Source organism: Lissotriton vulgaris, chromosome 4_1, assembly GCF_964263255.1.
Source record: "Lissotriton vulgaris chromosome 4_1, aLisVul1.2, whole genome shotgun sequence".
In the NCBI taxonomy this organism is placed as follows: domain Eukaryota; kingdom Metazoa; phylum Chordata; class Amphibia; order Caudata; family Salamandridae; genus Lissotriton; species Lissotriton vulgaris.
This window is the reverse complement of record NC_141691.1, coordinates 651,361,981-651,387,964: the sequence shown is the minus strand read 5'-3', so window position 1 is coordinate 651,387,964 and position 25,984 is coordinate 651,361,981. Positions and strand designations below refer to the sequence as shown.

At 48.5% G+C, this 25,984-nt stretch overlaps 1 protein-coding gene across 1 annotated transcript in view; it reads right to left on the bottom strand.

Moving 5' to 3' along the window:
* Positions 1 to 25,442, bottom strand: part of LOC147722380 (uncharacterized) — a 58,975-nt gene extending 33,533 nt beyond the window's left edge. The window contains exon 1 of the mRNA XM_086967304.1: positions 25,335 to 25,442. Within this exon, the coding sequence (XP_086823430.1) occupies positions 25,335 to 25,442 (108 nt within the window). The remainder of the gene's footprint in view (positions 1 to 25,334) is intronic.
* Between the last annotated feature and the right edge of the window lie 542 nt (positions 25,443 to 25,984).

Genomic DNA, 25,984 nt, shown 5'->3' with positions numbered 1-25,984 from the left:
ATTGCATGGGAGCACTTGTCTGATCACTGTTTTCCTGAGTTACGCCAACACCTGATCGATAGCAAGCTGTCCAACCCGAGGAAGCTTGCTGAGGAGGCGGACCGCTGGCTCAGCACCAGGGTCCACAAGGGTCCGGTGGGAGACTCCGCCAAGAGTGGGCAGGGTCCCCAGCAGAAGAGTGGGGGGGACAAGGGGGGAAAACAGAAAGGGTTCCAAAAAGGCCCCCAAAGTAGTTCCCAGGGGAACCAGCAGCAAGGTTCTCAGCCTCCCCCACCCCCAAAGCAGAATGGGGCCCCGACAGGTAAGCCTGTTCCAAAGGGGCCCTTCAATTGTTACAAATGTGGCGAGCCTGGACACATCTCCAGTGACCCCAAGTGTCGCCTGTTTGGAAAACCCGCACCCACTGGTGCTCCGCCCCGTCAAGTGACTAGTGTTCACTTAGGAGAAGAAGTGATGGTCCCGGGGGGTGGAGATCCCGTTCACATGACCCTGGTCTCGCTAGGAGACAGTGAGATGATCCCTACAAACTACCTGCCCTCTAACACTAAGAAATATGGGCAGGTGGTGATCATCAATGGCAAGGAAGCTGAGGCTCTTCGAGACACAGGAGCCAGTGTGACTGCAGTGAGGCAGCACCTGGTGTCTCAAGAGCAGGTTGTACCCCATGCCTACTGTAGGGTTATCAACGCTGATAATTCTGAGAGTCAGTGTCCGATGGCTCAAGTTCCCTTCGAGTGGGGGGGGGGGTCTCTGGTACTCTGCAGGTCTGTGTAAGAAAAACCATGCCTGTTGACTGTTTGCTAGGGAATGACTTGGAGCACTCCCCTTGGGAAAAGGTGGAGAAAACGACTCACCTGCGGATGGTGGGTCTGCCTGACTGGGCGTGCGTGACCACCCGGTCGATAGCAGCCAGTAGGGGTGATCAAGAGGTCCTGGGGCCTGAAGGAGAGGCCCAGGAACCGGCCTTAGGGAGAGGGCGCAGGGGGCGCGGGAAACCGGCCCCTGAGGTTCCCACGGTCCAGGAGGAAGCAGACCTTGAGGGGGATGCCCTGGAGCCTACAGGGGAACAGATCGCCGAACTGGGGGACCTGCCTGAGCTGACCCATTGGCAGCAAGAAGGAGGACCCTCCAGGGAGGAATTCTGCAAGGAGCAGAAAGAATGCCCTTCTCTCGTGGGTATGCGGCAGCAGGCTGCAGACCAGGCCAATGGTGTTCAGGCCAACACACACTACGTATACTGGGAGAACGACCTCCTGTATTCAGAGCCTAAGGCTGCTGAACCTGGGTCAGCCCGTGTGCTGGTGGTACCCCAGAAGTTCAGAGCCTTCCTACTGGGTCTGGCTCATGATGTGCCTTTAGCAGGACATTTGGGGATGGACAAGACCTATGACAGGCTTGTCACCCACTTTTACTGGCCCCAAATGCATAAGAGTTCAGACGCTCATTGCAGAACCTGTCCGACTTGCCAGGCAAGTGGGAAGACCGGAGGGAAGAACAAGGCTCCCCTCCAACCCTTCCCTGTGGTCGGTACGCCATTCCAGCGAGTGGGTATTGACATCGTTGGGCCTCTGGACCCCAAGACAGCCATGGGCAACAGGTTCATCCTGGTCTTGGTGGATCATGCCACCCGGTACCCTGAAGCCATCCCTCTGAGGACAGTGACGGCCCCCGTGGTGGGACGTGCACTGATGGGAATTTTCTCACGAGTAGGATTCCCTCTAGAGGTGGTGAGCGACAGGGGGACCAACTTCATATCCAAGTATATGAAGTCCCTTTGGCAAGAGTGTGGCGTAACGTATAAGTTCACCACGCCTTACCATCCCCAAGGTAACGGGCTGGTTGAAAGATTCAACCGAACCCTGAAGGGCATGATCATGGGCCTAGAAGGTCCGATGAGGCGTAAGTGGGACGTCCTCTTACCATGCCTACTCTTTGCATATCGCGAGGTACCACAGAAGTCCCTAGGGTTCAGCCCCTTTGAGCTACTGTACGGTCACCCCGTGAGAGGACCACTGAGTTTGGTAAAGGAAGGCTGGGAGCAATCTCCCAGGAAAACTCCCCAGAATGTATATAGCTACATGCTGGCCTTCAGAAACCAGACCAGACGCTTCAGACAACTTGCCGAGGCAAATCTGGAAGCAAGCCAGGAGGAGATGAAGCGGTGGTACGACCAGAATGCCACTCTGGTCGAGCTTCAGCCTGGACAAGAGGTGTATGTCCTGGCCCCAGTGGAGCCCTGTGCCCTTCAAGATAAGTGGACAGGCCCATTCGAGGTTGTGGAGCGCAAGAGCCCAGTGACATACTTGGTGGACATGAAGACGCCCAGGAACCCTTTGCGGGTCCTACATGTCAACCGCCTCAAGCCCCACTTACGAAGGTCCGAAGTGGGCATGTTGTTGGCAACTGATGACGGAATGGAGGAGGAGTCAGAGCCTCTCCCTGACCTCTTAGTGGCCTGTGAGAAAGACGGGTCAGTGGATGGAGTTAACCTCTCACCCACCCTGACCCCCGAACAACAGGAAGACTGCCGCCAGTTGCTGGGGCAGTTTCCCGATCTGTTCTCCCTGGTTCCGAGTGTCACAGATTGGTGCGTCCATGACGTGGACACCGGAGACAGCTTACCTGTGAAGCATAAGGCTTACAGGGTGACTGACAGGGTCCGGGCCTGCATCAAGGAGGAGGTCTCCAAGATGCTTGCCCTGGGGGTGATTGAGTCTTCCAGCAGTCCTTGGTCCAGCCCTGTGGTCTTGGTTCCGAAGGCTGCTACGCCGGGAGCCACACCCGAACTCCGGTTCTGTGTGGACTACAGAGGAATCAATTCAGTCACGAAGACTGACGCGCACCCCATCCCCAGAGCTGATGAGCTCATTGATCGGCTAGGGGCTGCTCGGTTCCTCAGTACGTTTGATTTGACGTCTGGGTACTGGCAGATCGCCTTGACCGATGGGGCAAAGGAGAGGTCGGCATTCTCTACACCAGATGGGCATTTCCAGTTCCGGGTGATGCCATTTGGAATGAAGAATGCCCCTGCCACCTTTCAGAGATTGGTCAACCAGGTGTTGGCTGGGCTGGACGAGTTCAGTGCCGCCTACCTGGATGACATCGCGGTGTTCAGTGGCACCTGGCCAGAACACCTGCGACACCTCTGGGAAGTGTTGATGGCCCTGCGCAGAGCAGGCCTCACAATCAAGGCAAGCAAGTGCCAGATTGGGCAGGGTTCAGTGGTGTACTTGGGACACCAGGTTGGGAGTGGCAAGGTAGCACCCTTGCAGCCCAAAATTGAGACCATCTTGGCTTGGGAACCCCCCAAAACCCAGACTGCAGTGAGAGCCTTCCTGGGGCTCACTGGGTATTACAGGAGGTTTGTCAAGGGCTATGGCACGATCGTGACCCCCTTGACAGAGCTGACTTCGAAGAAGCAGCCCAGGAATGTGATTTGGACTGACACCTGTCAGAAGGCTTTTGACACCCTGAAGACTGCCATGTGCACGGCGCCCGTGCTCCTGGCTCCTGATTTCTCCAAGGAATTCATAGTGCAAACAGATGCTTCAGAGCATGGTGTAGGGGCCGTTCTTTCACAGATGACTGAGGAGGGCTTTGACCAACCCGTAGCCTTCATAAGTAGGAGGTTACTGCCACGGGAAAGTAGGTGGAGTGCAATAGAGCGTGAAGCATTTGCTGTGGTCTGGGCGCTGAAGAAGCTAAGACCCTACCTGTTTGGGTCTCACTTCCGAGTTCAGACGGACCACAGGCCCCTCAGATGGTTGATGCAAATGAGGGGTGAGAACCCGAAACTGTTGAGGTGGTCCATTTCTCTACAGAGTATGGACTTTACGGTGGAACACCGCCCTGGCACCGATCACGCCAACGCAGACGGTCTGTCCAGATTTTTCCGCCTTAGTGATGTGGAACTCCCTGGGGAAGGGTAGTTCCCCCCACATTTCAGCTGGAGGGGACACATGTTAGACCTGGCACCTTGGCGTGAGTCTCCCTTCCACTTTTTGCTGATGTGCCTCCGATGTTTTGCTGGTTTTCCGATACTCAGGGCACTGCGCCACGGCTGACCCGTGCCGCAGTGCAAGTGCTCCCTACTGTGAATTGTACATGCGATTGGTATCCATGATTGGTACATTGGATTTACTGTTAGTCCCTAGTAAAGTGCACTAGGAGTGCAGGGGCTTGTAGATGCCAATACTGCTGGTGGGCCTGCAGCGCTGGTTACGCCACCCACCAAAGCAGCCGTAAAGATGTGTCTGGGAACTGCGACCGCAGAACCCGCGTGCGGTCTCGTACTGTCACGCTAGCTGGGCAAGTACACCCACTTGCCAGCCCCCGAACCTTCCCTTGACTACATATTAGTCACCCCTATGGTAGGCCTGCGGGCAGGGTGCGTTGTAGGTGCAAGGTAGGACAAGCCCTGAAGTGTGTGGCATGTCCTAGTAGTGACTTACAACCAAAACCGTATTTCACTATTGAAGGCTACCTGCTCCATTAGGCCAGAATGAGCTGCTGGAGTTATTACACCCTATAATCCCAGCAGGCTCAAGGAGCCTGGTAGCGCGTCGTGTTTAGTATGCCTGAACTCAGGATGATAAAATATTTCTTTTAGTAAAGTTTATTTTAGTATCCTGGGTTTGCAAATGCTACTTTTAGAAAGTTAGCATTTGCTTGCCTAACCATTTCAGCCCGCCTCTGCTGGTATGTGTATCTGACTGTCTGGGACGTGTGAGTGACAGGGCTGGGAGGATGACAGGTGGTGAATGCGCAGATTACACCTTAGTGGGAGGTAGGAGTGGCTCTTGACTCTGGATCTTGCTGTGCTCTGCCACCACAATGCTGGCTCCACCCTCCTGGGGAGCGTCGGATGATTCCGCCGACACCTGGCCCAGGAAGGGCGAAGCCCCATCAACAAGGTACTCTGGCTGCCCCTGTCCGCACAATGCTGGCTCCACCTCCTGTGGGGCGTCTGATGCGCCTGCCCCTCACACTGAAAGCAGAAGCCGGAGTACACCCGCCAGGGTACTCAAGGACTGAGAGTGGCTATGCAAAGGCCCCCCTGGCCTGCGAGAACAAAAGAAATGCCATATAAAAGAAGGAGCCCTGCTCCTTGAAAATTAGATCCTGTTTGGGCTACAGAAGGAACTCTGCCCGACGAGAAGGACCAGGAAGGACAAGGAAGAGTGCTGTCTCTTGCCTGTGTCCGGTGCCTTGCTGCTGAAGGAGAGGGAAAAGGAAAGACTACGAAAAGACTTTTGCTTTACAAGACTTTGTGCCAAACTCCGCTAAAAGATCTCCAAGGGCTTGCAACTGAACTTGCCCCCTGACCAGCGCCCCAGGACCAGTGGGCGCTACACCCTGAAGAAAGCGACGGCGTGTGCTGCGTATCACTGCAGTACCGACGGAGGAATCTCCTCCAAGGCAACGACATCCACCTGACCACCGTGACCGGGGCCCAAAGCAACCGCGAAAGCAAAGTGAGGACCAGCCGCCGCTGGCCCGAACACCGTGACCGCCACTGCACCGGGAGCCCGAGAGCAAAGCGAAGGAGGACCCGTCCGGTCCGAGCTCTCGAGTTGACTGCGCAACGAGCAGCCAACCCACTTGCCAAGACGGACAGTTGCCCTGTGAGAGTCCCCTAGGTCGGTACCTTGCCCGACAGCTCAGCTGTGAGCGCACAGCTGCACCGGCACTTGGCTGGGTACGTCCTGCACTTGAGGACCGTACTGCCACTTGCCGCCACCACGCAACCGCCGCCTCCAGGGTCGGAGCGGACGACGAGGAAAGGACCCTGCCGCCACAGAACACCGCTGCCCCGGATGACCCGTGAACTGCTCGGCTGAGAGCCGCAACGAACAGCGACCCCGGGAAGGCAACGCGACGTGGGACAGATCCCCTGGGAGCCGCCTGCTCCACAAGAACTTTGTTGAACTTGGCAGAAGGCCCTAAAGAACTCTTATTGCTCGAAAGAACTGTGGCAACTTGAACCAAGTAACTTGGAACCGCTACTTGAAAGTCTGATAACTGTATTCATGAGCCTGCTTGAAGTCTATATAAAGATATATATTTTTACAGAATACAATCTGGTCTCATTGTGTGGTGGGTTGGTTGTGACGGTGTAATATTGCAAGTGTTTAACCCTATGTGCCCCAAAGATTAGCCTACGACTGCTTAAGCCACACTACCTAGAGGGTAAGCAGAGGTTGTCTGGAAGGTAACCCTCAGCCCTGACGAGGAAGAGAGAGTCCCTGCTTGTCGCTAGTGTTGCACTGCGCCAACTAGAGCCTCCCCCTTCCTACAGAAGGCACAAGAAGAGTTGGCCACGCTAGAGGCCCAAATTCTTGCCTTGGAACAGCAGTATCTTACATGCAGAGACCCACAGGTCCTCCGGCAGTTGACAGACACGCAGCTTCACTGCAGGGCCTTAGCGACAGAGGAGGCTAAGATGCAGGCACTGGTGACCCTACATAGACTGTATGATGTGGGGGACAAATCCGGAAAACTGTTGGCTTGGCTTAGTCGTAAGGAAATGGAATCCCGGTGGGTAGCGAAAGTAGTGGATCCTCTGGGAATGACGCAGACAGGAGATGCATGGATAGTTCAGACATTCACATCCTATTATCAGAACTTCTATGAAGCCCGAGAACTGGGAGTCCCAGCAGAAATATTAGCTTACCTAGGGGCTATCCTGACCCCGTCTTTAGGTGACGATGGGAGGGAAGGACTAGAATCGGCTAAAGCAGTTGACGAACTTAAGGGAGCCATAATCTGATTATGCCCTGGGAAGGTCACGCACCCAAACGGCCTCCTTGCAGAATTCTATAAGAAAGGGGCAGATCTCTTAGCAGTGCACCTCCTGGTGCTGTTTGGGGTTGCATGCATCTCAGGAAGGTATTCTGCCCAAGGATATCCGAATCCCCACGATTATTCATATTCACAAACCAGGGAAACCCCTGATCACTGCGCTTCCTACCGCCCAATTTCCCTCCTTAATACAGAGGTAAAAAGATTTGCGACAATTTTGCCTCTCCATCTTCGCCAGGTCATCACTACCCTGGTGCATCGGGACCAAATGGATACCTACCAGGCCGGGCGACTAGACTAAACTTGCGCAGGACCCACAATTGCCTCATGGAGGAGCAGGAATGAGAAGAGCTGCATTTGATCTTGCCCTTAGATGCAGAAAAAGTGGTTGATGCTGTGCATTGGCCTTTACTGAGGGCCACCTTAGTTAAGTTTGGTGTTAACCCCGAGTTTAGACACTGGATGGGCTTCCTATACGCGGACCCTCGTGCAAGAGTTAAGGTTAATGGCCAGCTATCCGAAGATTTTCCTATCAGACGGGGTACCCGACAGGGCTGCCCTCTGTCCCCGCTACTCTTTGCTCTCACTATAGAGATAGTGGCATGTGAGATTCGGCCGCGGGCGGAGATACGGGGGTTCCAAATCAGTCTTCAAACAAGATGACATCTTATTATATGTTACCCACCCGGCTGCCACAATCCCCACCTTGTTTGATCTTATGGGCCAGTACGGGTCCTTCTCAGGATCTGCCATAAACTGGCACAAATCAGTCATATATAGCCCAAGAGCCTTAGAGGCCTGGCCCTCTCTCCCTGGGACCCAATAGATAGCGCACACTGGGTTCACGTACTTAGGGATTTATCTCACGATGGATAGGAGGCTCTCGTACCAGAATAATATTCAGTGGGTCATATTTAATTTTGCTCACAACGCACTGAGGTAGAAAGCCCTCCCCCTTACGATCCTTGGCCGGGCAGCAATGTTTGAAATTATTACTTTGCCCCGCTTCCTATATGCCCTCCAGAATGAGTACTTCCTCCTCTCCAGGTAAACCTTCCAGGTGATAGATGCGGAATACGCTCCCTGTTATGGCTCGGGAAGCAGCTGAGGATTGCACTGACCACACTACAGTGGAACAAATATAATGGGCGGATCTCCTTACCGGATATTGAAGCTTATTACTGGGCAGAGCATCTGACCCCGGTGAACGAATGGATACATGCCACGGCAGACCACCCCACCTATTGCTTAGACAGAGACACAATGACACCTCGTACGTGTCTATGTTTTCTCTATGGGGGCGGGGCAGGGGACGCCTACTCCCGACCACACAAGTCACATTAGAATTCGGGGACAGACCGTCAAAGGCACTGGGCTGGGCACACAAACCAATGAAACAGACGGACCTCTGGCACTGCTCCTGGTTTAAGGAGCTCCACAAACTTAGGGGCTTTGAGGGATGGGATGCCATAGGCATCTCCACCATGGGGGATATCGTGGCCAAGGGAGAACTCAAAAGTTTCTGAGCATTAGCAGCAGATTTTGGACAACACACCTCTCCGTTTTTTAAATATGCGCAGCTGTAACATGCCTGGTTAGCAAAGAGCTCGCTTTCCCTCTCACTACCAGAATATGCACCGCTAGAGGGACGCCTACTACAAGAACTCACTAAGGCAGTTTCGCTAACATACCGGACCTGGAATAATAATACACCAGACAAACAGGGGAAAGTGAGGGCCTCGTGGGAACTGAACCTGGGTACGTAAGAAAACATTGACTGGGAAGCAGCCCTGACGCATCACAGAGAAGTGGCCAGTAAGTCCCGCCTCTGACTTATTCAATACAAGATACTACACAGGGTGTATTATGACAGGGCCTGACTCCATCGTATGGGTCGAGCCAGTCACCCAAATTGTTTGGGACTTCTATCATACCATTTGGGACTGCCCCGTCTTACAGTCATATTATGAATTGTTATTGGGGGAACTGAGCAAGGTTTTAGACAACACACTACCCCTAGACCTCAAATTCATATTACTGGGCATACCCAGGGATGTAGATCTGGGCCGCCCACAGCCTATTTGTGCAATGTTGGCGTTAGTAGTAGCGAAACGAGATGTAGCTCGCACCTGAGGGGCTGCATTACCTCCCCAGCTTCGAGAATGGAAGATGGGGATGGATTTGTACATGGCGGCAGAGAGGGTAACATACAAAGTGAGGGGGTGCCCACGAAAGTTCCATAGGGTATGTGGTAAATGGAGAAAATATTATGGTATGGATGAAGGACTGGGTGATGACTAGTCTGCCAATGATAGGAGCCGTACTGCACCTTTGCAACGATAGCCGGCCGGCCTGTTTTCCAAACCCTTTGAGAAAGCACAACGTGGGGGATGCCACAGCAGGGTTCAATGATTAAATGGGACTTACAGATTCATACAGCCCATAAAGGGGATGGGTGGGATTTTACAGGATGTGAATGATATATGCATATCTTTGCACAAATGTACACAAATGTGACACACTTCTCTTCATTTTGTGGTTGATTAAAATAAAAAAATAAAAAATATAGTTTTTTAAAGACATTCATCAGGGTGTACAAGAAGATCAGATTTAGTGTAGATCCAAATAAACGGAGAGGAAGCAAATAAAAATGGGGTCGAAAAATCTTTTCGTACAGATTTGCAAATCTGTGCAACACTTGACAGGTATTAACCACATCTAGCTTTGCTCTTTAGATTTTAAATTTCACGCAAATCCATTTAGTGGAAACAGCTTTTACATTGTGAATTGTGTAGAGACCAGTGCACTCCACTACAGAAAAAAACACTAAATAGAATATTGACTGAACCTCAGCACCCGGTCAGATAGGCAGCTATCCCCCTCACACCCCCCCCAGAACCTTGAGACCCTTACAGGTGAGTAGTCACTCTTTTCAAGACATCTGATTGATTGATTGATTGATTGATTGATTGATTGATTGATTAATTGGTTGATTTATTTATTGGTTGATTGATTGAATAATACCAAACTTGGCATGACAGTATAACTCTACTCAAGGGAGTGTTTTTTGCTGTGTGCCTCCATTCAGTAGGCTTCCGCAAATTAGTATTACAAAACAGTGTTTGAAGGCTTAAAAGGGTGAGAATTTGGACATTTAATTCGAAGACAACCTGCAAACCCAAGTTTGCAGTCTGACTGTTGACATAAATTTAAGAATAAAAACCTTCTCTTAGACAAGGAAGCCCTTTTTGTTTCTCTCACTTATTTTGTGTCCACTGTACCAAAGTTGAGTCTATGAACCCCAAAACAGGGTCCAAAGAGCCAGTAAAGTAAATAAGTATGGACCATGTCACAGGTCATTCCCCACAACCAAACCCCACTGTGCACAACCAAAGGCCTTGAACAGCATGGGATGCCCCCCCAGCCAGGGTTGGTTGAAAGTCCTGAGTTTTGGAAACACACTACAGCCATCCTCCTTTATGCACAATCAAAGACTGTGCGTAGCAGGGGGTGTCCTGGTAAAGGGCTAGTTCTGTGGCCAAAAATCATGCTGCACAGCCTACTGCACTTACTGACCAAAACTCATAGTACATGGCCCACAGGTGCCCGTAAGGACCTTGCCAGCAACTGCTGCAAACAGCCCCTTTACTCTGCCCACCCTTTTCCTTTGCTCCCCTTATTAAATCTTGTTGAAACTGGAGATCCAGGCACCGGCCTAAATTGCTAACAGCAAGTCAAATACCATGCAGGTTCATTAACCATTAAGAAGGTCACAAGCAAATGATCAATTTATTGTCATCTTCTGCAAAGTTTCACCTCCTATGAGATTTGCATGTAACTCAATATATGCAAGTAAGGTAATCTGCTAAAAATCTGCTGAAGAGACCAGTAATCCCTGAAAAGTGGTAGAGACTGTGTCTTCAATTAGCATTTGCAGCACTCATTTATTTAACTTTTTCCTGCACTCCATGTGTTAGAAATGGGGGTCTCTAATTGGCAGAGGTAGGTACCTTTGTCCAAATAGGGATGCTTGTTTCGGGTCAGGGTAAGGGGGATACAAGCTCTAGATAACCCCTGCTAACCCACATTGGTAGCTTGGCACGAGCAGACAGGTTTATCCCAAAGGCAATGTTTAAAGTATTTCTACCAACACTCACAGTAACACAGTGATAACACCACAAATGGACACCACACTGGAGTTAGAAAAATAAAGTGTCTTTATCTAAACTTAAAAAGACTAAAACAACAAAAATCCAAAATACAAGTATCAAGAAAAATTACTTTCAAAAGGTTTTATCAACGGCGTGATTTCTTGCAAAGTACCGGTCGGTGCAACTCAATTCACTAAGTCAAACAGAAATGCTTCAATTCCTAAGACCTTCGATGATGCGATGCAACAGTTCTGCTGGACACAGGAGAGCGGTGCGTCGGGTCCAGTCTGTAGGGCATAGCGATGCGCCGATTCTGAGACAACTCCGATCCGCGAGTGATGCATCAGGGCAAATGTTGGCACACAGGGATGATGAATGGAAATCCGGGATGTGGTGGTGAACAATGCGGTGGCATTGAGCGGCGCTGCATTGTTTTCTTCTGCTGTGATCCCTCGATGTGTTGATTTTTGCAGCGGCAACAGCGCTGTGTTAGTCAAAGCAGTGACACGGCAGTGCATGGAGATTCTTCTAACACCATGGCGTCGCCTTGAAAAGACTGTCAAGGGAAGAGAGTTGCTTCAATTTTCTTGTTGTTTCGCTGCTTTCCAGCTCCCAGCAGCAGAAACAACCTCCAGAGGCCACACACAGTCACAGGCACTCCTGGCAGGTCAGAACTCCCAGCAAGGAAGTTCAGGGGAGCTGGGGTGAAGTTTTTGTCTTCCTGAGACTTCAAAACAGATGGCAAGCTCTATTCAAGACCTTGGAGACTTTCCTCAAGAATGGGACACATCACACAGCAAAGTCCTTCTCCTTTCCTTGGCAGAAACAGCGACTACATACCAACACCAGACACACAGCAAGGGCAGTACTTCTCCTCAGTTTCCCCAGCTCTTCTCCATGGCAAAGGTTCCTCTTGATTGCAGAAGTAGTCCAAAGTTCAGGGGTTTAGGTCTAATACTTATACCCCAAAATGTATTTATTCTCTTTGTGCAGAGAAGCCTTATGCCCAGTCAAAACCAGTTCTGTCCTCTCTGGTGCAGCTTCCTGGCAGGAGGTGGAGACAGCATTGTGGAAAGCAGACCTGGCCCATTCAGGTGAAAGGAAATCTGCTCCCCCTACTCTAAATGCAACCATGTTCTATTCAGCCTAGCCCTGACTCATCAGGCTCTCTGGAGCCGCTGCTCCTCCCCAGCCTCTGCACTCTAAACCCAGACAGTCAATCCACATCGTAGCAGAGGCACACTGCATGGTTAGACAAGAAAATACCTACTTTCTAAAAGTGGTATTTTTAAACACAGAATGTAAAAATCACCCTCACTTAAAGATGCACTTTAACATTCTGAGTTCAGACATACTAAACTTTATTTTTCTACCTTGTTCCCAGGTTGTGTTATGTTTATAACATGTTATAAACAAACTCCCTGTTCTGTCCTATGGGAACAGGTAGCTTTGCAATAGTGAAAAACGAAAATGGCAGTAACTCACTATCAGGAAATGGTACACATATCAGGGCATGTCCTACCTTTCACATACACTGCGCCCTGCCCACAGGGGTACCTTGGGCCTACCTTAGGGGTGACTGACATGTAAGAAAAGAGAAGGCAAGGGCCTGGCAGGTGGGTGCACTTGCCAAGTTGGCATGACAGTTAACAACTGCACACAGACACTGCAATGGCAGGTCTGAGTTACCGTTTCAGGACTACTCATGTGGGTGGCACAATCAATGCTGCAGGCCCACTAGTAGTATTTGATTTATCATACCTGGCAAACTCAGTGCACTCTACTAGGGATTGACCAGTAATTCAAATAATTCAATTAGGGAGAACCAGTCACAATAACAATTTACATTGGGAGCACGTGCACTTTGACACTGATTAGCTGTGGAAAAGTGCCCAAAGCATCTAAGCCAACAAAAAAGAAATCCAGCACAGCATCAAAAATACCGGAGGTAGAGGCCAGAAGTAAGGAGGTACCATGCCAAAGATGCCAAGTCTTACACAATGCCTTTTGGGACGTGAGATTGGAAGACATAGTATGGGATAAGAATAGTAGAAAACCTACCATAGAGAATCCCACAAGAATTGAACCAACAGGTGCATTGAGAAACAAAGTGTTCACCTTTTTGCAGGACAGAATTTAATTCCATGGCAGGGGAGACTCCAGGATCTGAGAATAATCAGAATTACAGAGATCAGAGAATATAGTAAAAGAAGATAGTCGTATAATGGGATGTGAAAGAAGAACACTTCTGTGGCTTTTGGGTTAAGTAAAGAATTGAAGAATTCCAACAACATTCTAAATATTGTTATCTACCATCTGGTGGAGAGATAGTTTAGAAGGTCTATATAATTAGTTTGTCATGACCACTGAAGTCCCAATTGAATAAACAAGATATTTGGCTAACAGTTGTAAATGTTAGTAAGTACATGTCTTCAAGCAATTAATCCCAGACCCTTAATGCTGAAGTAATTCCTTGAAAGACCTCCTTTAATGTTTGTATAACTGTATCTTGTATAGGGGATGATTAGCTGCACACATTACTGCCCAGCAGGGGGTAGTGAACTCCCTAGAGGGGGCATTTTGAAGAGTGAGAAAATCTATGAGTATTCCACTTTATCCGCCTTCCTCAAGGTAATGGGCACACATTGTTTACAAACAGTGACCTATGGTGCAATGATCTTTAAAGATAAAATGGCAGCCTGGCTGGACAGAGCAGAGTCAGCCTGCTACTGCAGAGTGTTCTTGCTGCTAACTTCCACTTCTCATGCCCAAATCCGAATGGAAATCATGTTGACATCACAGCAATGGCTACAAAAAGCCAGGGTTTTAGCCTACTGTCTAAAAGGCAAACAGGGGCACAGTTTAAAGAGTCATAACTGGACAATAATAAATAGAAGAAGAGGTATTGGACTCGCAAGAAAATTGGACACATTCTCTGCCAACTCCTGTGGCGGAGAAACCACTAAATATGCAAGTGAAACGATTATCGTAGGAATGCAACACATTAGCAGTAAAAAATGTAAGTCATGGTAGTTCGGCCTCAAAAGTAACTCTATGATTGTGGGGTCTGCCACACTACCTCCCGTCCCTCTAAAGCAAATAATAAAGCGACAGTTAATGAGGCTACGTGTTGGATTAGTTCCATTGATAGCATAGAAGTATGGACAGAGGTAAAGAATACACAGTGCCGCCTCTACTGAAATGGGGAGTAATCATTAATTCATGTGTTGTGCATCTGTAAGGAATTGACTGCTCAGAGAAAGTTTTGGCTCCGCCCCATCTGGCGCATTTTAAACGTTCGGACATGCCAAGAGGCATTTAGGAGAGTGCATGAGAGGTGCCTCGGTACAACTAGCCGCACGCTTTATGAAATTTGTGACTTCGGCAACAATTATGATGAAACCTGATCAGTCCTGAAATCTTAAACACCCCGAATATGAGCGCAGGTGCCTTCTTTTAACTTTGGGCTGAGATTTAATACTGTTGATCTAAGGAGAAATAGGATTATTAAACTATATACGTTCTTAAAAATGATACTTACGTGACTTTTTTATGTTGAGATGATTTTAAGTAATTGTGCAATAACAACTTATCGTAGCTACAAAACGTGTCTGAAACAGAACATAATTGTTTTCATTCAACTTTGTTTGAACATTTTAAAAACAGGAAGTCTAAATAATTCAAAACTATATATCCATCCTTTACAATTGTCAGCTCTGTAAAATGGCATGATGTGGGTACTAACAATAGTGCGCAGAGAAGTTTAGACCAATATTTCTGGTCTTCTCACTGAATTTGTGCAGTTTTTCAGCCGCAGTATTTTACTCATTCTAAAACAAATGTATGCTTATATTCAAAAGATACACATTTACGTGGAAGTATTCAGATGTGTCCCTCATGTGAATCCCTTGATGCCCCTTAGTCTACAGTAGATAGCCTCTTTTTTCCATGCTTTTTTAGTTGTTTGGCTTCTTTCCCAATAAGACTAAGGGCTAGATGTATCAAGCCGTTTGCAAATCGCAAACGGTCTTTTTGCATGTTTTGACATGTGACAAAAATTTGCAAAATAAGGAATCGCAAAAATTTGCGATTCCTTATTTTGCTTAAGCATTTAAGGAATCGCAATTCTGCGATTCCTTAAATGCTACGTATGTAGCATTTTGGAATTGCGAATTTAGGTTAAGAAATCGCAAATTACCACCAACTTGTAGTTGGTGGTAATTTGCAAATTCTTTTAAAAATGCACAATTTGGCATTTGTGAAGGTGCCATGTGTCGCACATACATGCCCATAGGGCATGTATGTGCGCCATATGCACACAGATGTAAATTTCAGGGCTGCAGCAGGGTGTCCTTGAGACACCCTTGCACCCTTGAAATTATTCTCAATTTGCGATTAGCAAATTGCGAATCGCAAATTGAGAATTATTTCACAATCATTCCTATGGGCCTCCTGGCCCATAGGAATGAATGGGAAATTATTCCTTAATTGCGAATTCGCAAATAAGGAAGAATAAGAAATCGCTCAAAAATTGCGATTTTCTACATACATCCCATTTTGCGATTTCTAAATAGCAATTCCTTAAAAATCGTTATTTAGAAATTGCAAAAGGGTATGTTGATACATCTACCCCTAAGAGTACTACAAAACCATGTTCTCCAATCTCAGCTGAGTGAGTTCTTATGAAATAAACAATCCATGGTAGAAAAATAACTCTGGTGTATTTACTCAGTAATGGGGCAATCAGTGAGCACCAATTTCTCCTTCTGAACAGTTTGTGAAGCAGTGACCCTGAGATGTTGGATCTTGTGGAAAGTTTTCCATTAGAAGAGCCTATTGCTGAGATATGGTCTTCTAATATAAGTAAAATGATACAACAAATGTTTGCTCTTTATCGTTATTATTCCCTCCTTTTTGATAGTTACAGGTAATCAAGCTGGTCTCGAGATCTCCAACGGCAGGCAAAAGGTAGCAACATTCACTGCATCTTTCTCAACACTGTTCCTTCTTGATCATCCTTCTGTGGTATACTCTCTACTTTTTAAAGGACATTTCCTCACTACACTATTTCAAGGATTGTTGTAAGTGCATGATATTTGCATTCTGGTTACCACTGGCCTTCAGCTTCTTTAAATCATGCACTGATGCTTAAAAGTTGTGACCTTGAGGAAAAAGAAACCCAGTGCAGATGATACCTGATGTCTTTGGGTGAAAACTCGCTGGGACTTTAAGGTCGATTAAGATATTTCCCTTCTCTGCCATATTGTGGTTGTGCCTTATATCAATCATTCCTCTCTATGTTCCTGCTTAGGTCAGCTCTACAATGGTAGCAGTGGAAACCATTATCTGGCCATCACATATTAAAGTGGCCATATTAATACCACTGAGATAAAGGAAGTAACCATTACCCCAAGGTCCCTCCTGTTCTCGTCCCATTCATAACATGTGTAGATCACCATCTTCCAACAGAAAAAAAGAACAGAGGAATTCTGGGATCCCAACCCTCCCACTGTGAGCTCAGAAGCAGTACTTACCCAGCATTCCACATGTTTTTTTTTCTGTCTGTCGACAGGAATGGGGCAAGGTGCTGGTGCTGCTCCTCTTGAGCAGGGGTGGCGGTCTTCAGTAGTCCCCGTCGGGCTGCCTGTATCTTCTGGATGGGGTGTGGTATGGTGCGCCTCCCAGCTTGTCGGGCTTGCTAGGAGGCTTGGATATGGTCGGCCTGCTCTTTGCCATGCGTGCCGGCTGAAACTTTGGGGCTGGTGCGCTGACCTCCTGGTTGGTTCCAGGTTGCAGGGTGCGTCTTCCTGGTGGCTGGGCTGAGGGGAAGACGCGCTCCTGTGGAGAGGTGGCTGCTCAGGGGCAGTCCTGGTGGTGCCCCTGGAGTGTCTGTAGGCCAGTATTGTGTTTTTCTTGCTGACCAGACATTGGGGCTAGTGGTGAACACCTGGGCTGGTTTGTAAGGGCATTGTTCTGGCAGACAATATGTTTGGGAGTTTCTGCCTGGCACGTTAGGGGTAAGTACTCCATATCGGTTTGCCTGTTTCTTTTGTTCTTTTTTTCTTCCTACTTTGCAGGATGGAAGCCATTGTGGTCCCGTGGGTGAGTCCCTGGCTTCTGACCGCTGTGTGCTCGAATGGAGGCATCGTTTAGAGGTTTGTGCCTCTAGCATCTGTTTCATGACCAGTTCTATTCTGTTGCACTCTGGGATAGGGTTCTGTTAATGTTGGTGTCACAGGCCCCTCCCCTACATGGTTTTGCATCCCTCAACCGGTGTCTCAGTGTGTGGAGGTGATCTTACATTTTAAATTGTAATAACATATAATTATATAAAACCAAAGAAAATCGTGGTTCTTGTGTGGTTGGCAGTTTGGGGGCTGGGATGAGTTGCCCATGGATTGCCAGTGGGCCTGTTTCTTGCCTTCCTGGAGTCTAGCTGGTGGGACTGACTGTGATTTTGGGTTCTGCCAGCCCCAGGGTGTGTTCTGCATAGCTGTTCCTTCCCCTCCCCTTTTCTGCTGTATGATGCTTCTGGGCCGGACCTGTGGTGAAAGTGGGTGTCATGCAGTCCCTGGTTTCCTTTTGGGGGTCCTCTGCTTTTTGCTTGTGGGGTGTCACCTCGTTGGGTGGCTGGTCCCTCTGAGGTCGGGTTCTGGTCCTTGTGATGTTGGGGCCATGCCGCCATTTGTGGTCTCAGCCCAATGTTTTGGACGGGCTCGTCATTGCCTACATGGCCACTACCGTCCCCTCTGCTGACCTCGAAGAGGGACTTCCCAATCCTGCTCCACGGGGTGCATCAGTCGGTCAGCGTGAGGGCCCCCTCTTTTCTGGTGGTGCAGGTGTTTATTCTTGCCACTTTGGGGTCCTGCCCACCTTCCTGCTGGTTTTGTCAATGCTTGGCGCAGTGGTTCGGGGTCAGGGTTAGGTGCCTCTGGCTTCTTTGGTCCATCCTCATCCTGGGCTGTTGTCCCTCTGCCGGCGGCTCTGGTTCTTGGGTCGGGGTTTTGGCTGGTGGTGCCTTGATTTTGTGGTATTTCTTGCTGCTTTCTCTCCGCCGTCTTGTTGTGTCTGGTGCCAGTTGTCCTGCCCTGGTCTGCTTCGGGCTCTTCCTGGGCTTTTGGTTCCGGTTTCGGGTTTGTCCCTCTTATGGCCTTTGCATCCTCTTTGGGGGATGCTAATGTGTATCCCTCCATAATCAGAGGGGCTTCCGGTCAGGTTGTGGGGCTTGGGTTTCTGTCTCTGTTTTTTTGCAGCCTAGCAGGTGTGTTATCTTCTTGTCCCCTGGTTGGTCTTCCTTGCTTTGGGATTGTCTTTTAATTGTCTGCCATTGGGACTTTATGGCTTCTTCCTCTTCCTGGCTTGGGTGTGGGTCCTCCGGGCCCCCTTGTGGTTCCGGTGGTTCTGTGCCTGTGGTGGTTGGCATCGGTGTCGGCCTCCCTGCCCCTTGCTTTTTGCCTGAGCTCTGCGCGGGCCTTCCCTCTGTGCTTGCTGGGCCATGGGGTCCTCCTGTCCAGGCGGGCTGCTTGGCTTCGGCCCTGGTTTCCTGGCCGCTTTTTGTGGGTTTATTTATTTATTTATTTATTTATTTTTAAGATTTGTAAAGCGCGACGTATGCCCGTGGGCGTCTTGGCGCTATGACTCAACTTATTGTCTCAGTGAGAACAGTATCAAACTTTAAAAAGTGATGAGGTAAAGAGAAGGACTACTGGTCTGGGTTGTTGACTCAGCGGCTTTGGTTATCGCTGGTTTCTGGGACTTTTCTCTCTGCCCTCTGGGGTTGAGGGCTGGGTTGGGCTGTAGTCCTCACTGCTTCTTTCTCCTGTCCTTGTGGTCCTGGCCTGGTGGTGGTTTCCTGCAGTGTTTTTGACCGGAGGCTCTGGGGCCAATGGTTTTGGTTTCTCTGGTGTCTATGGGAACTGTCTTGGAGCTATGCTTCTGGTGCGCTGACCTCCTGGTTGGTTCCGGATTACAGGGTGCATCTTCCTTGTGGCCATACTGAGGGGAAGACGCGCTGCTGTGGATGAATTACTGCAAAGGGGTTGTCCTGGGGTGCACCTCGAGTGTCTGGAGACCAGTGTGGTGTTTTTCTTGCTGGCCAGGCATTTAGCGGTTTGAGCCTCTAGCGTCTTTTTCATGACCAGTTCTATTCTGTAGCACTCTGGGGCGGGGTCCTGTTTATGTTGGTGTCACAAGCCCCTCCCCTGGATGGGTTTGTATTATTCAACCGGTGTCTCACTGTGTGGAGGTCATCTTACATTTTAAATTATAATAAAATACAATTATAGGAAAACCTAAGAAAATTGTGGTTCTTGTGTGATTGGCAGTTTGGGGGCTGGGCTGAGTTGCACTTTCGCCGGCTGGTGCTGGGCAGGTCCGGACTGGCCGTAGGGAGCACCAGGCATTTCCCTGGTAGGCCAGAAGGGTGGAGGCCGGATTTGGACCAGTGAGAGCCATTTTTTCTAGTGGGGGCCGGTTGGAGTAATGCTGCAAAATTGTCCCACATTAACAAATGGGCATGCAGCAGCAGTGTTCCCGGCAGTGCCCCCCACCCAGGGCTGGTTTGCAATCCCAGTCCGGCCCTGTTGCCTTGTCTCCCACAGGGTGGTCCAGGCTGGGCTGTCTGGCCCTTTGGCCGTGGCCCTTGTCTTTGCTGTTGAGTCTGGGGTGTGCACGCTCTTCATGAGTGGTCGGTAGGCTTGTATTTCCCCAGTCATGTATTGCCTCCCTTGTGTTGGCACTTGGGGTGGTACTTAGGGGAGTTGTCTTTGTGTGTGTTCTTTGGAGCAGGGTCTTCCCTCTTGTTCTTGGTTGGCCTTTGGGCTTCCCTGGTCTTGGTGGCCTTGGGGTTAGCCTCGTCCCGCTCTGGAGGGTTAGTGGGTCCTGGTTTGGTTCCGGGTCTGGTGGTATCCGCCACTTGGGGTTGTCCCCTGCTGTTGGCTTCTTCTTCGATGGGTTCTGGCCTGAGAACTTCCCCTTCTGTTTCCTGTTCTAGTAGGGTGTGTGTGTACAGCTGTCTGGTTCTTCTGGTTGGTCTTCGAGTGACTGGGTGTCAGGTACTTGTTGGGCTTGCCTCATTCTATTCTGTCTGAGCCTGTGTATTTGTGGGGCAGGGTTCTATAGTGGTGTGCCTTGGTAGTTGCATGTTGGCAGGTTCCAGTGCCTCAGCTCCTGCTCCCACCACAAACCTGGATGATTGGGCATTCCTCTGTGTCAACTATGGTACTTGGTGCTGGACGTTCTTGTCCTCCTCAGGGGGTGTGGTTTCCTGTGAGTTCTTTGCAGGTTTGAAGGTCAGTTTCCTGTCTTTGGTATTCTCCACGTGTTATGAATGGGAACAGGACATGAGGGACATGGGGGTGATGTCCTATTACTTACTAGGAATCTTCATTACTCCTGGTCTGGTTGTCCTCGTCATATTCATTACGACCCACCCCCCCCTTCCAGACAACCGGCCTTTCTGTTGGTGGCTTGGTTGTTGAGGCATAATACTGGGTAAGTGCTGTTTATGTACTCCCAGTGGGAGGGAGTGGTGTTGGGGTCCCAGCATTCCTCTGTTATTTTTTTATATCGGGAGATGGTTATAATAATAATAATAATAATGATAATAATAATCTGAGCTTATACAGCACCTGGTTACACTAGCCAGTGTGTCCCCGCGCTAGTCATTGGCCCCAAACCAACCAAACTGTTAAAGCCTCCCCAACCCGCCCCAAGTGGACCTATCCCCTAGGGAATAAATAGGTTTTTAGTTCTTTACGGAAAACCACTTCTGAGGCTTCCAAACGAAGCCAGTGGGGTAGGGCATTCCACCGACGGGCAGCCAAAAATCGGAAGGATCTCCCTCCCATTCTAGCTCTTCTGATTTTAGGAACCTGCATCAGGCCAGCCCCCTGCAATCTCAGAAGTCGAGTTGAACTATAAGATGTTAATAGATTACGAAGGAAGCGAGGACCTTTCCCCTGCGCAATCCAGTAAATGACACAGAGGGCTTTAAACTGGGCACGCTCCATTATTGGCAGCAAGTGCAGCGATTCTAGGGCTTTTTTTAAGGCGGCTCTTTTAGGCAGCATCAACACCAGGCGGGCGGCTGCATTTCGGATATATTGTAGTCTTTGGAGGCATTTCACATTTGCTCACAGATAGAGGACATTCTCATAGTCCAGCCTGGAAGTAACCAAAGCATGGACTAGGGCTTTCCTAGCTGTAACAGGGAGCAAATCCAACGTCTTTCTAAGACTACGCAAAATGCCAAAACAAGTACCGGCCACACGTCTGGTGTGATACTCATAGGATATTTTGGAATTGATCTAGATTCCTAGATTCTTAACTTGATCCTTAGGCACGGGTAGGGGGCCCAGTATCTGGGGCCACCAGGCTGAGGTCCAGACTGACAGAGTTTTGTCCACAATCAGCACCTCAGTTTTGTTGCAGTTCAGTCTGAGACAATTGTCGGCCATCCAAACAGCAAGGCCTTGGAGACAGGTCGCAAAATTGCTGGCTGCGTGCTCAGCTGGCTGTGCCAGAGCCACAACCAGCTGAGTATCATCTGCGTAAGTCACCACTTCCACCCATATTGCTCGGTTATTATAGCCACAGGCGCCACATAAGGATTAAAAAGGGTAGGGCTCAGGCTGGATCCTTGCGGAACCCCTTAATCCAAGTTAATAGCCTTAGACCTATGGGGCCCTTGTTCAACTCGAAAGCTGCTCTCGTGGAGAAAGGATTCCAACCAATCCCATGCCTTCCCTACCTCTCCACCCTTCCTAAAACACTGCAGCAAGGTGTGATGCGCCACAGTGTCAAACGCATATATTTACAACAAGGGGTGGTGAAGAAGGCTGAAATGCCATAAACCGGTCCCCGGTAGCTTGTCTCCTTTCTGGTGAAGAATTGGCTTGGTAGTTTAGTCTGCCCTGTTCCCATGATGCACTGGGCCAGGGACAGACTGATTTGCATATAGCCATGTTCTGAGCTGGGATGGGGCAGTGAGATAAATAACGGTGATGGATCAAGCCCTGATCTTTGGACTGGGTAAGAGTGGTCTGTTTAACTCAGACACTCTGTTCATCACCACCCCCTTTTTGTAAATCGTTTTTGGCCACTATAGGTGTGGCAGGGTATACTCAGACATGAGTCCCTTTCTCACTGCTCCATCAGGATTCAAGCAAGCCGGGCCGAAGAAGGCTGAAATGCCAGAAACCGGTCCCCGGTAGCTTGTCTCCTTTCTGGTGAAGAATTGGCTTGGTAGTTTAGTCTGCCCTGTTCCCATGATGCACTGGGCCAGGGACAGACTGATTTGCATATAGCCATGTTCTGAGCTGGGATGGGGCAGTGAGATAAATAACGGTGATGGATCAAGCCCTGATCTTTGGACTGGGTAAGAGTGGTCTGTTTAACTCAGACACTCTGTTCATCACCACCCCCTTTTTGTAAATCGTTTTTGGCCACTATAGGTGTGGCAGGGTATACTCAGACATGAGTCCCTTTCTCACTGCTCCATCAGGATTCAAGCAAGCCGGGCCGAAGAAGGCTGAAATGCCAGAAACCGGTCCCCGGTAGCTTGTCTCCTTTCTGGTGAAGAATTGGCTTGGTAGTTTAGTCTGCCCTGTTCCCATGATGCACTGGGCCAGGGACAGACTGATTTGCATATAGCCATGTTCTGAGCTGGGATGGGGCAGTGAGATAAATAACGGTGATGGATCAAGCCCTGATCTTTGGACTGGGTAAGAGTGGTCTGTTTAACTCAGACACTCTGTTCATCACCACCCCCTTTTTGTAAACAGTGTCAAACGCGGCACTGAGATCAAGGAGAATCAGTGCATTGGTATGACCCTCCATATGTTATGAATGGGACAAGGACAACGGGACCAGGAGTAATGAAGATTACCAGTAAGTAATATGGCAATATTTTTATAGGGTGCTACACTAAACTACACTCGGCTACCAAGGAGTACCTTAGAGGGATGGTAAAAACCATCATTCACAAAAAGGACAATATTTCTCTGGAGCACACGAAGCAGTAATTAGGAGTACAGTATTTGTGTTTTGGATGATTAGTTATGAGAGATGAAATACTTTTACAGTTTTATGTGTTTATTGATTTGAACAGATGTTAGGAAATCACAACTCCTATAAGCATCCCAAAAAAGGTTACAATGGTTAGGTCCAGTGAAGGCCTGTGTACCTTCGTTATTGTATCACAAATGAGACAATGATGTAGTTTTAAAAATTACTTTAAAACTGATGATAGTCACTACAGCTGACACGTGTTTCGTCACATAGAACGTTTTCAAGGCTGTGAAAATAGGACATGAAGCAGAATACAAAATTCATAAGGGGAAGTTACTAGAATTTAGTACGTTTAGAAGAAGAGCAACAGGCAGATCAGATGACCAGAACGGATTCCAAAATGAAAACTACAAAGATAATAGCCAGATGCTCATAGCTGTGGGGCAACTGTGTGTAAAGAAGTAGTAAAGTATAGCATGGTTCCCTGAAAGGGATCAAGGTAAGAGTTGTGATATAGAGCATTATCAAGAAATGACTGTACGTGTGTCAAACAAACAGAGGGTTTGGTCTCAGATCGAGAAGATGATAGAAATTTTACTACAGTTGTAGTGCAAAAAATAAAATAAGTATATGCCAGTTATGCCTAAATGATGTATTGAAAGTAGGTAGTAATACAAATTCTTGCTTCTCCCTTGAGAGATTAGCAGGGCCATTTGTGCGCAAAAGCACTAACTATAATGGCCTTGCACTTGACCTGTGGCCTGCCTCTAGTCACAGAGACCACCCGCCCTTTGCCCTTTGTTATGCTGCACCCCTCCACAGAAATAGTCAATGTGTATAGATAAGGCTTGGCCGCTCTGGGTCGGGTATAGATGGAAAAAGGCTCTGTCTCTTTTCCTTCCTGCCAAGAAAAGGCAAGGATAGTATCCACTTCTCTTGCTCTGCTGCTGGCAGCTGCCCTTCTCCTCTCTCTCTTTATACCTCCTTCTCTTTCTGTCTCTGTCCCGCTCCTCCTCACTTGTGTGATATCAAGAGACAGCTCTTACCCTCTCTTGCCTCTCCTTTCCTTTATTCGTTCCACTGTAAAATGGATCCAAAAAAGAACGAAACACTTTGGCTGGAAATGTCCTCATTTACTGACCTTTTTCTATTCCAAAGTGCAACCTCCGGACCAAGAGAAAACAAGCATTTGCAATAGGTCTCGCATTTACACAAGTTTGAGCTAGTGGCATTGTAAATGACAATACCTTTTATTTATGTTTTCTTATTTAAAACATAAATAGAAGGCATTGTCATTTACAATGACAAAAGCTCAATCTTGCGTAAATGCGACACTTATTGCATTGCAAATGCTTGTTTTTTCTCTGGTTACTTATGTCTTTCCCTAGCTCTCCTCTCTACCTAATCTATATATCTGCCTCCCTTCTCCCTTAACTTCATATCTCTCAACATGTGGTTCTCATTACCTCTCTGTCCTCTGTCTCCCACCCCTTCCACCCCCTTGCTCAGCAGAGGTGAGTGACACTGTCTAGACAGAGATTTACATGCATAAAAAGAGTAAAGGAGTAACAAGGGAAAAATAATGTAGGCTGAAATGTTCAGATTTTACCCTATGGAGTGTGAAAATCAGTGACGTGCTTTGACATTTACTGTTGTAGCGAGATTGCCAGTTATAAATTTGCGATTAGGGGGCGTGGCTCGGGCGCCGACCTAGATGGTGGTGTAGCGCGCAAGCTTCGGCGCTGACCACCGGATTATCTTCAATTACGGCAGCCTGAGCAAGTTTTTCCGGGACATGACCACAGCACCGCAGACCGAAACGTGAGGAGAGTTCAGTACCCACATCGTTTCCCGGTTTTATCACCATTTCGCGAACCTGCTCAAAAATGCGGATTCCGATGCTTGCGGCCGCCATTTTGAGCACTGCTCGCGTCTTCTGGCTTCATTGAGTGTCCTCAGCCTGCTTCTTCTCACGGAGGAAACCCGCTCGACTTTCAGAGCTCCTGCTTGCTTCTGCAATAATTTGGTGAGCCTGAATGGGGATTTGGTGATTATTCCTCTGCATTTCTCCTCAGCAATCACCTGTAAACTCCCACAGGCGCCATTTTGTTTTCCTCACTAACTGAACTCACTCATAAAATGAAGCCTTCTCTTCTGTACTCATTACTTTTTTGGCTTGGTTTACTACAATTATTCTAGTTGCCACATTGTTAAGCCTGCTTTCTTATGCCTCTTCTGCTGCAACGTGCTCCCCTCCATTGGCTGGAACTTTCTCTTCAGAATGTTGCTTTTGCCACCCAGAGCTCCTTTCTTTGTGGGCTCCTGCTATTATTCTCTTCAATGTAAGCAGGTCAGAGGATACTAATTTCTTACTACAGGTTCGCTGCTGACTGTTTGCTTCTTCACAATTCCTTCTCGGACATCTATGTAGTCTCTTCGCATTTGATCTTCAAACACTTCAGCTTTGTCTTCACAGGTCATTTCTCTTTGATCCTCATTTGGCTTTACAGACTCTGTGTTTGCTGAGGTGTTTTCATGGGGAAGCTCCGTACTCTGAAGCTCACGACTGCTCCTAAAATTCCTGTTGGATCAGATTCAGATTCTCCTTCCTACGACATGGCGGACGGCGCACCTTCAAAATCTGACGCATCACATGGAGCAGTCCCTAAAGCTCAAGCTGGAGGCAAGCTGCCATCCTCCTTAACCTCTTCTAAACATCTGAAAAAGGATCCGTCTTCTCCGGGGAGTACCTCCTCCTCATCTTCATCTTCTATGGATCTCATCTTGGAAGAGTTGCCTGCTTTTAAGCCCTTTATGGAAGCCACCACTTAAAACATGCAGGCTATGCAGGAGAAATGGACATCTTTGGACTCGAGAGTTTCATCCTTGGAGCGATCCACAGATTCTCTACGGTCCTCATGCTCTCACATTCCATCAATGGAGGCGGAGATATTGTTACTTAAGCGTCACACAGAGGATTTGGAGAACATGAATCGTAGAAATAATCTACGCCTTTACGGCCT